This window comes from Saimiri boliviensis, chromosome 16 (genome assembly GCF_048565385.1).
Source record: "Saimiri boliviensis isolate mSaiBol1 chromosome 16, mSaiBol1.pri, whole genome shotgun sequence".
NCBI lineage: Eukaryota > Metazoa > Chordata > Mammalia > Primates > Cebidae > Saimiri > Saimiri boliviensis.
In genome coordinates, this window is record NC_133464.1 from 19,466,729 (window position 1) to 19,478,825 (window position 12,097).

The 12,097-nt window shown below is 36.8% G+C and overlaps 1 protein-coding gene across 3 annotated transcripts in view; it reads right to left on the reverse strand.

Moving 5' to 3' along the window:
* The window catches only part of GPC6 (glypican 6), a 1,167,663-nt gene that overhangs the window by 382,986 nt on the left and 772,580 nt on the right, over window positions 1–12,097 (reverse strand). For all 3 annotated transcript variants that reach the window (XM_074387545.1, XM_074387544.1, XM_003928197.3), the window contains exon 4: window positions 6,315–6,480. In XM_074387545.1, the coding sequence (XP_074243646.1) occupies window positions 6,315–6,480 (166 nt within the window). The remainder of the gene's footprint in view (window positions 1–6,314; window positions 6,481–12,097) is intronic.

The window sequence follows — 12,097 nt, forward strand, 5'->3', positions numbered from 1 at the left end:
CACACACCCACACACATATCCCCTAGAATGACGACTTGACTATTATAACCAGCAATTTTAGGTCTGATGTATGTTGTCTCCTTTGATCCATGGGAAAATTGCTTGATTCAAAATAGAAATGTGGCCCTGTGAATCACTTGAGTTGCTGCCTCAAGATCAACATTAGTAAGTGTTCGGAGGTTAAGAAATGCCTGTCTTATATTGGCTGAATACCCACGCATTATGCCACCATCTTCAAGGCATTAACCCTATTGTATCACATAAAAACATTCACATATGCAGAATTCAGAGTACACTGTTTTCTAAACTTAGATAATTGATAGCAAATGTAGCCAGCGACAGGCCGTTGGGTGCCAGCCAACTGTTTTCTTTCTTTCTTTTTTTTTTTTTTTTTCCCGGGCAAGTAGTTAGTACTGCTTATACATTCTGCCAGCATTACATGAGAACACAACATATGATAAATGTCCACGAGAAATGAGAAATATTGAGCCAATGACTATAAAAGAAAGGCAGCGGGTTGGATGGTGTTAGATTTCACCTGACAGAAAACAGTGTTCTTTGGTTTTTTAAAAAAGTATTTCCTGGTGCTTTCAGGAAGACACAAGGGCAAACAAGAGTCCTCTAGCTAACAGAACTGATTTTAAAATTATTGCTTTGGCTTTTGTTCCTCAATTTCAGGGTTGCATTTCTGGACTGTATTATTAGATAGGTTCTTGTATTACATAAAGTAGAGATGAAGAAGCCTTGAAAGTTTGCTGCTAAATACAGCTCCTGGGTTTTTCTTTTTCTTTGGTTTAAAGGAAATCATTCTCTAGGTTTAGAGTCTAGAGATTTTTGTAACATAGCATTTCAGGAATATCAGCCAGAGTCATATCATACTGACTATGGAATTATTTGTAACTTAAAAGAGTTTCTTGTCAGATTTATATTATGGACTTTCATGCTTGAGAAGGTCTTTGAAAGAATGTGCTTGAATCGTTCCTTCTGTGTATTTTATCTCCTGAAATTCAACATTACACAGTCTTGCACATTTTATAAAAGAAAATCTGAGTTTCCTCAGTAGAAACAATAAAAGTTTATTTTCTAATATCAAATAAGGCTTACCTAGCAACATTTTCCCAAACACACAGTTACGTATGCACAAATTACCTTGAGGCTTAACAACTCTTGTAGGTTCCAAGAAAGTCATTTGTGCACCAAGTAGCCATTTATTACACGACACTAGTCATTGGACTGACCGAACACAGCTTCCTTGTGGCTGGCTCTAATTTACAACTTGATAGCCGCTGTCACAATGAAAGAATCAGGTACATTATCTGATTTGTTTCTGCCATCCTGCACTCATGAGTCCATTAACAACGGGGATATGTGATTTTTAAATTACTAAATTAGTCATACTTCCATTAAATGAATAGACTTACAAAGTAAAATAGAACAGCCTCTGAGTATATTCCCTTCCATTTCTCTGTACAGTTGGGTCCATTTATTCCATTCAAAGAACATACACTGTGCACTGTTCTCTATTCCAGCCCCATGCCTAAACCAAAACAAAGTCCACACGACAGGCACTTAGTAAACATGTGTTGGACGAATGAATACTTGAGAGAATAAGTGAACAGTGCCCACTGTAGGGTCTCTTGGCATGCCACAGATGTAGTGCCCACATTGGTTTTCATGTTTAATACTCTTGTGTCAATTTTCAGTCTTCGAGCTGCCTGTCAACTAATAATTTGACAAGTTTGAAAGGAAGACACCCAGAAAGTTTGATATCACAGTTTCTCGGGTCTGTGTGTGCCCAAGGCTTAAATTAAAAAATACTAGCTGCTTTGCTAGCTTCCCCCCACCAATACCCTTTGGAGGGCATCTAAATCAAGAGAACTCAACTTTTCTCTGATGAAAAATAACACATATTCTCCAAATCTCATCAAGTCAGTGGTAGTGGGGAGGTGAGACTTGATCATAGAAAATGTCAAAAATAAAACAAACAAGCATTTAAGAACTACTGACAAATCCTGCTAGACCTATTGAGAGGGACACAAAAAACTGAAACTCTCTGAGGCCTATGGTGTAACAATTATATATGCTGTGGCTATTTAACATCAGTTATGTTTGACAATGCCAATTCAATACAATCTTATTTGCTATTTTCTTCTGTACTTAACAGAGTAGGGTTTCTCTGACGTCCCAGACTAAGTTAAGTGCCCCAGCTGAGTAAAGGCTTAGCATCCCATGCTTCCATTACCCTAACAGTTTATCACAGTTTATTATAATTATTTTAACTATGTTAAAATTCCCTCAGGGCAAAAAATGGATATGCCTAGCTTACCCAATATAGTGAGTTGGATTATTAGGGTCTTCGCTAACTGGGGTAGCCTAAAAAATTAGGTAACATAACTGGGACAAAAACACTCAGGTCTCACTTTTATACTTGCTGTTAGAATCATTCTACGACACTTAGGGATAACAAGTAGTATGCAATAATACAGAATCCCCGCCTTTGTCTCACCAGCCTTTGCCTCTCCTCACTGGCAACATCTTTTAGAAATCTCTCTCTGGTTCTCATAGTCTATAAAATCTTAGAAGGTACCAGATGTTTGCAGGAGGCTGTCCCACACATCCTCAATTTTAAAGTAGACCTAAGATTTATTATAGCTATATAAATGTAATTCAGCCTTGACTTTTGTGTTCATGAGCTAGTTGTAATCTGCAACATGGCCTCTTGTGAAATAGAACAATTCTTATCTCTGGAGTGTTGATATCAATGCTGAATAACCGAAATAACCACAGGATATTACTGAAGTGAGTTCTGCCCACAAACCGTTTCTTCCTTTAGGATATTTTAATTTAACATCAACATTTTTCAAGACAACCATTTTGCATTTAGGCAGCATGCAAAACTAGGCTGGAATAAGTTGTGTATGAAAATACAGCAACACCTGGGATAAGTGCCTGAGCAGAGACTGTTAATGCCTTAAATTAGGGTTTTCTCCTACTGCATCACATAGTTTCAAACAGTGAGAATAGGCTAAAAGCCACTCTCCTGCTTTTTCTGGTCCTGCCTTGCTCAGGGGTGCTATGTAATACATCATTCATTCTGATGCAGCAAGTGGAATCTGGGTTGTGCTTTATCCTGGGGAATCCCATATACTCCTTAGTACAAAACAAGTGAAGGGATGGGCTGGAGGCTAAGGAGCATTTTTAATTACTGCAAAATAGGTCTAGTGGCATTTTTTCAATGTTGTAAGGAAGTTTTCAAAGAAAAGCTCTCCATGTAAAAATGGAGTTTATTTTTCTTATAACAGTGCAGGGCAGTGAGTTAAACTTCCCGGAGGAGGACTATGAAAATGCATCCTAAATAGACTCCTGATGTTTTTTCGAAGATCACACAAACACACACACACACACACACACACACACACACACCCCAACTACAGAACTTTAGAAGTGGTTGGAATACCACAGAGGTTTTGACTAAAAATGCTTATAACACTTCACTTTCTTTTGACATGATCCAGACACCAACTGAATTCTAAACAGTCACTAATCACTTTCAATTAATTGGTGGCATTGTAAAGACTGGGAGGATATGCCCCCAATTTGACTCTTGTTTTTATTGATGGTCGATTGCATACCACTGTTAACATTTTAGAAAGGCACATCAGAATTAAAGAAAAACATCTATAACATGTATAAACTGGGACGTTCATGTAGCTGGTGGGGAAGGTACATGCAACTGACACCCACAGGAGTGAAGGTTTTGATGAAGAGATGCAGGAAGCCCAAAGCGATGGGCTGCAGGTGCTACCCAGAGAGAGGATTATTATATATAATTTTTGTTGGATTGCTGATTTGCTCACTGATCTTTGCTGCTGCATTCATGAACACTGTAACACTGTCATCTGAGATGTATCTGTGTGGAAAACGGAGTTGGCACATTTGACTAATTCATGCCATAAATTTGTGAACTAACGGTTCACGCCCAGACAAGTATTAGCAAGAACGTATTTTGCTCTGTAAGACTATGTTGGTGGTCAGTTCTCAATGCCACAGCAAAACCTAAAGGAGGAAAACTGGAAGAATTTTCTCAAAGACATCTAGGACTAATAAAAAAAGAGACAGGGGAAGAGAGGGTATGAAATGCGTTCGGACGGGACGAACCACCAAGCTTGCTTTTCACTAAAGTACATCCAGCAACACATAGGGGGTTCAAATTTTAGTTTTTAAATCAAATGATTTTCCAGACATTCCATTTCACATCAAATCAGTATCTAGGAGACCCAACGGATCAAAAGCATAAGGATTTGACTTCTGTTAAAACAGCCAGTAAGCGCTGAGGACAAAAAGCCAATTAAGAAGTCACTGTTGCTCTTACAAGTGAAAACGCCTATATTCTCATTCTTAATCATGTCCCGCGCTAAGTAACAAAATCCACATGCCCGCCTTCCTCAATCACTTGCAGGCTGACTGAAGCAAACCGAACTGTGCTAGGCATTAAAGCAGTTTCAACCAAAAATATGGATGATCTATATGACTCCAAGTGATAGCATGAGGTTTAATCTGACTCAGATTAAATAAGCAAATCTTTTTAGATTTCTTGATGAGAGTACCTTTTTAATCAGCATTAGTTGGGTATGCTGTCTTTGCTAAAAAAATCTAAATCTGCTAAGATCGAGTTTATTTTTAAAAATTTATACCCCCTCCACAATTTTAGTAAAGAACAAAAGTCTTAGTAAAGAATCATGTCATTTTGTGTCAGAAGCATACCTTAACAATCAACTTTAAAAAACTCCTTCATTTTTCAAATAACGTAGCTCATGATCATACAAACCGATTTCGTCCTCCCACTGTGGGGAGAGGTAACAGCACTTCAATTTATTCTTTCTGAAATAATTCTACGGTTTTGTGAGATGATTTCCATCCGAATCTGTACATTGTAACATCTATCTGTACATTGTAAAACCTTTTTTTTTTTTTAAAGCTCAAAACCATTTCCCCTGGTCTTCCTAAGCAAAATGGTGAATTAGCCAATGGGTTTCATTGTCGGAGCTGAGGCCTGTAACCTAAGCACATCTTTGTACAGCGAGCTCCAATTTCTTTGAATCCTAACATCTTTTTTCTATCCTACGCAAATCTTAGTTGTCAGAACATTTTACTCGTGCATCCTGGTTTAGAGGTTTGCATAAATGACGAAGGCCCTCAGAGGCTGACAAATGCCACTGCTATTTTCACCACTCTGCTTGTCACTGTGTAATTGCAGTAAATGCAATTGAAAGTACTTTTATTTGAAGGCCATTTGACAGAGGGGGAGAAAACACATTTACTCTTTCAAGGCCTGTGTATTTTCCTGGGAGAAACCCGCCTATAAAATGTGTCCTTTTATCCTTGGATGGCAATTTGGGAACTATCTTTGGGTAATGCAACCTCTTGAATCATTTCTGCAACCCAAGAACAGAGCCTTGATTCACAGACCTCCCCCTCCATTTTCCCCACCTCCCTGCCTCCTGCCTTCTAGAGATTGGAAGCCTGTTTCATGCTTGTGTGCTTAAAGCCTTCTTCTCCACAGAATGAGATAGAAAATTTGCATATTTTTGGCAAAATACTGATCTATTTTCATTCTAGGTGTTCAAGGAAAACCTTGTTTACTAATATCTGTGGCTATGTTGAGGTAATACAAATAAAAAACAGAGTACAGTGCACTGTTTTACAAGATTCTTTTCTAAAGCGTCCCTTCTCATGGGAATGCATGGAACTTCAACAAGATTACTTTTGTTTTCATCAGAGAGACCAGCTAGCTCAATATAGCTGGCTTGCACAATCTTTAACAGGACTGTCCCATATCATAGTAAAAACATAAGAAAAATTCAAAATAATATTTATAATTTGCTAAATGTGGTTTTAAAAATCATCCTAGTCTCTAAAAGTCATCATAACATTTTTTTTTTTTGAGACAGCATCCCACTGTCACCCAGGCTGGAGTGCAGTGGCATAATCACAGCTGACTGTAGCCGCAATCTCTGAAGCTCACGCAATCCTCATACCTCAGCCTCCCAAACAGCTGAGACCGTAGATGAGTGCTACCATGCCCAGCTTATTTTTTTAATTTTTTGTGGAGATGAGGGTCTCACAATGCTGCCCAGGCTAGTCTCAAACTCCTGGGCTCAAGCAATCCACTTGTATTGGCCTCCCAAAATGCTAGGGTTATAGACATGAACCACAGCGTCTGATTGGTTATAACTTCTGACCCACTCATCAAGCCCCATAAACACTTTCTGTTGTCCCGTCTCTGTTCTCAGATCCGTTTAAACACTACTTACCTATAAACAGATTCCACTCTGTGTCAAGGTCAGCCTGATTTGCCAAGCAGCCCTTCATGACGTTCAGGCAGTAATTGTTGCAGGGCCTCACCGTGGGAAGCCCCCGACAGTATGGGCAGTACAGCATCTTCATGAGGGCACGGATGCACCCTGGCGTTGGGCTGACCTGCAGATTTACGGCAAAGAAAAAGATAATCAGAAATAAGAAGGATGAAGTGGAGGAAACAAAGAAATAAGGCATGTTCTCCTTTTTTAAAAAAGACAAATATCAGTGATAAACCTCAAGCGATAGAGCCGAATCTTAACCCTTTGTAATAACCGATCTTGAATCCAGCCAATTCCTGTTGAATTCTTCTGCTAGGCAAAGTAATGACTTTTTTGTATGTCCCTGTCAACATTTTCATATGCATGGCCTTGTGATTCAGCCCTAAAGTAGACACAGTTTCATTGCCATAGAACATGAAATGAGATAACGCATGTGAAAGCGATTTGCAAAGTTAAAAGCCCCGTAAAGTGTAGGTATTATTAAAGTTTAATGTGACAACTTTAGAAAATTTTCCATCTGGTTATTTGACCCTGTTTCTAAAGGAGGTTGGTAGATATGTTTCCTTTGTACATAACTTCTCTTCGAAGGTCAATATCAACGTGTCTGAGATCTCTGAGATCCAGGCCTACTTAGAAGCAATGGAACTGCCAAGGTACCATCATCTTTGGGCATCTGCAGCTTTTAAACTTTTGGAAAATTCATGGAGAATTTCAAGGACAAGTGATAAATGCGAGAAGCAATCCCTGCAGTAATTCAGAGGAGCTACAAATCCACTGACAATGAATGGCTACTTGCCCTGAATCAGAAAGTCAGTGCTCCTCAATTAATCAATTCTAAACTAATAAGGCCTCTTTTTAGACTCATTAAAAATTCTAATTTGACTTCAAGAGGAAAGAATATTTAAAACATGATATGGTTTGTCTGTGTTCCCACCCAAATCTCATCTTAAATTGTAGTTCTATCATCCCCACATGTCATGAGAGGTGAATCCTTGGGGAGCTACCCTCATCCTGCTATTCTCCTGATAGTGAGTGAGTTCTCACCAGATCTGATGGTTTTCTAGGGGTCTTTCCCTCTTTTGCTTGGAAATTCTCCTTCCTGCCACCATGTGAAGAAGGATGTGTTTGCTTCCCCTTCTGCCATGATTGTACGTTTCGTGAGGCCTCCCCAGCCATGCTGAACTGTGAGTCGATTAAAGTTCTTTCCTTTAAAAATTACCCAGTTTTGGGTAGTTGTTTATCGTAATGTGAGAATGAACTAATATGAGACAATAGGGATTAAAATTAGAAAATAAAACACACAAAACTCTTTTTTATGACTAGATGTAAAAATTGTTGTTGTATTTGTTTGGTTAGTTCCATATAATTTTGATGTTTTATAGTCAAGTAACTATACATTGCCATATTTATATTCTATATTTGAGGGAAAAATCTAATTTGTTTCATTTGGCCCTCTTGGAGAGTGGCGGACTTGAGCTTACAGGTAACAAGAACACTCAGATGCTGAAGAAACATAATGCTAGTATATTGATGGAGCAAGAAGAAGTATTTCCAGATAAACGGATACTTTCAATTACTATAGCTATTTCTCTATGATTCTATCCCTTACCTAGAATTAATTTTGAGATTTTTAAAGCAAGGCTTTGGTTTCTGTAACATTTTCTTAATTTTATCCAGTACATTGACAAAATCACTAAAAAATTATTTTAGGAAACGAAGCTGTTTATTTAGGCACTAAAATTTCTAGTTGTCTTTGTGAGTTTTTTGGATTTTCTTTTCAGAATTGTATGAAAATTTTCAAACATGAAGAATAGATGAAAGACTTTTATAGTACACATCTGTATCCCCTAGACTGTACAATTTACATTTTTCTGCATTTGCTTTTTCACACTTCTATCCATCCTTCTACCCACCCATTAACCTACCTCATTTTTCATGTCAAAGTAATATTCTTTACTTTGTTTATACCAGAGTAATATCTTTTTAATTTCTACTTTTCCTGATAACTTAATACTGGCTTGAATAAAATAGAATCAACATGATCAACAATAGAAAGTCAGTGAGTAAAAAACTTTAAGTCAAATAAGTGAAGTAAAATATAATTGGCCTTTCTTTACAAAGGTATTCATAGAATGGTTTCCTATCCATTAATTCTAAAACTAATTCTCCAACAATAAAACAGAAACAAAAAATAGGTATAAAGGTGAGGAGTCTGTTGATTTTTCTTTTAAAAGGCTATTTTGTAGACAGTGCCAACTTTGTCTAAGGCCATACCATGCCGAATGCACCCAATCTCACCTGATCTTGAGAGCTAAGAAGGGTTGGGCCTGGTTAGTACTTGGATGGGAGACAGTGCCAAGTTTTACCCATAACTGAGCAATATTGTTTCAAAATTTTCCTTTATCCATGTGTGTCTTGAGCCACTCAACAAGAAAACAGAAAAAATAATTTTGTATTCCCCAAACAATATTAATCTGAAATTTCAAATTCTTATACATTTTCCTTATTGGCATGGATGCTATCTTGCAAACGTATTTGGTGTGGTTACTATCTTGCAAGCCTTTACCACAGGTTTTTATTTTCTGTAGCCTTGCGATTTCTCTCCTGATTGATGCTTTTCTCCAAAGACTACCCAATTTTCACTTGAGCTAACTAAATTATTCTACCTTTGACACTGTTGGGTTTTGGTTTTCTCACCATTGGTGTTATACGATGCTGTGCTTCTCACTCAGTGTTCTGGTATTAGACCCTGGAGCATTTGCCAATATTGAGGATACAAATCTGAGATCTCTTGAACAGCGTGGACTGTCTTGCTCATCCTTATAACTTTCACTGCTATGCACAACATGCACATCATATAAGGCATTACAATGATGAGTCGGGTACTTGCTAAGTGCTTATCGAATCAAATGGTCTATTGTGTTTCCCCATTTCTTGGCCACATTGCTATTCAAATAAAAAAGGAACAAGATGGTTTTATACATCTTAGCATTCAATTGTTGCTTTTTAACTTTGTTTTCAAAGGCTATTGATTGCATTCATTCCAAAGGTTTTCTTTTCTTTTCTTTTTTTTTTTTATTGTGTTGGAACCAGTACTATTTTCTCAGTCTGACATTTCAGAAGAGTCTCCAACTTGGGGTAGCAACCCACAGAGAAAATTGAACAGCCTTAATAATCTGAAAGAACAATGTTGTTCAAGTTAAATGTGGGTCTCCAAGTACTTTTGGAAATGACATCCTTCCTGGTCAAATAAAGGGCAGTTGAAGAAGAAAATGGAGCACAGGGGATCAGAGTTGAAGCTTTCATGTCCACAAATCACATCTTTTGATCTTACACAACTGCATGCTTGAATTAAAAGAAAAATCATCACTTCAAATTGAAGACTTTTAAAAGTAAGCTTCTGACAATGTTGCTTTAAATGCCAATCGTGTGAGGAGATATCTCTGTTTTTCATAGTGTTTTATAACTGTGCTATAGATACTCTTTAAAAATCTTGTCATTTTGAAATTAATCTATGCTCAAAAATAGTTTACAAAATAATAAACGCCTGTGTACCCTTCCCTCAATTTGCCTCAATAGTGACATCTTATATAGCTCTGGTGTAATATAAAAATGAGGAAAGTGACATGAGTACCTTGCTATTAAGTGGTTTGTAGACCTTATTCAGACTTTAGAGTTTAGGAACCTGTATTCATTTGTGTGAATGTGAATGTATATACACAGCTCTATGCTACTCTATAGCATGTATTCATTTGTGGGACCAAACACCCCAATCAACCTACAGAACTGTTCTATCATCATAAAAGAACTCCTTTTTGCTACCTTCACCTCATCCAATGTCCCTATCACCTGGCAAACACTAATCTATTTTTTTCAACTCTATAATTTTATCATTTAAGAATGTTACATAAACGAAACTATACAATATGTAACCTTTTGAGCTTGACTTTTTTTCTGAGCATAATACCCTTAAGGACCATCCAAGTTGTTGCATATATTAATAGTTCATCTCTTTTCATTGCTGAGTAGTATTTCATTATTTGGATGTATCAGAATTTATTTAACTACTCACCCACTGAAGGATATCTGGGTTGTTTCCAGTACTTTCTTATTAGTAATAAAGTTTCCATGAGCATTTATATACAGGTTTTTGTAGGCATATAAACTTTCATTTCTCTGGATGAAGTTCCCAAGAGTGGAATTGCTGGATCACATGGTGGTAAGAGCATGTTTAGTTTTGCACAAAATTGCCAAACTGTTTCCAGCTTATTTGTAACATTTTACATTTCTACCAGTAATGTGTGAGACCTCCAGTTTTATCCACATTTTCACAGTGTTTGTGATTGTCACTATTTTAGCCCTTCCATGGGTGTATCATGCACTTTTAATTTTATCATGAGTTTCCTCGGGATAACATTTATACCAGTATTTAAGTCTGAGTAGATTTCAGTGATCCAAAATGATTCACAAACTGGTCTGTGTAAAACATTCAACATAAAAAAAACCTCTGAAATATTAGATAAATCTATATGTTTAGCAAAACCAAAACAAAGAAAAGAGTTTTAAAAACTCACACTTCAAATTTAAAATAGAATAACACCTCAAGCTTGGAGTACTTCTGTGGGCTACTTGTAAATTTACAGATAATTAGAAAAAAAATTACTGAAAAAATGTGTTCTTTTAGCAACAATAAAGAACACAATCTCTCTTTAGAAATATAATGCTGAGATTAATTTTTTTTAGTTGGTAATGTGGATTTTTGTTTATTTTTTAAATAGTGCAGCTGTAGCTTTCCAGATATTCATCATAAACCGGAAAGTAAACTTGGGTAAACGAATAAGTGGATGATGATAACATTCTTTTTTGTACTCACTTGAGCTCTCATCTAACTTTTACATGCTGTTCATAACCTTTTGCCAAGGACTTAAATAGACATTTCTCCAAACATGACACAAAAATGGCCAACAGGAACATGAAAAGGTTCCCAACATTATTAGTCATCAGAGAAATGCACTATGAGATGCCATTTCACACCTGTAAGGATAAAAGCAGAAGATAACAAGTGTTGGCAAGGGTGTGGAGAAAAAGAAACTCTTGCACATTGTTGGTGGGAAAAGAGATTGATGTGGCCATTATAGAAAACAATATGGAGGTACTGAAAGGAACTAAAGATAAAACCAGCAGAAAGTCCAGTAATCCTTTTTCTGGTTATATATACCCAAAGGACACAAAATCACCACCTTGCAAAGATATCTGCACTCTCATGCTTACTGCAGCTTTATTAACAATAGCCAAGATATGAAAATAACATAGGTGTGCATCAAGGGAAGAATGGATAAAGAAACTGTGATATATATGGATAATAATATATTACTCATTCTTAGAAAAAGAACTTCCTGCCATCTGCCACAACATGGATGGACATGTAGGACATTATCCTAAATGAAAAAAGGCAGACACAGAAAGAAAAATGTTGCATGATTTCAAATATATGTGGCATCGGGGGGGAAAAGGGTCAATTACATAAAGCTAGACAATAAAATGGTGGTTATAAGGGTTAGGATTGGGGCAAGGAATGGGTATATATAAATAAAGGATGAAAAGTAGCAACTATGTAGGATGAATAATTAGAAACATCTAATGTACAAAATGAAGACTATAGTTAACACTAGTGTATTGTATTCAGGACTTTTGCTAAAGAAAAAGATTACAGCTGCTCTCTGAGAAAGGATGGGTGA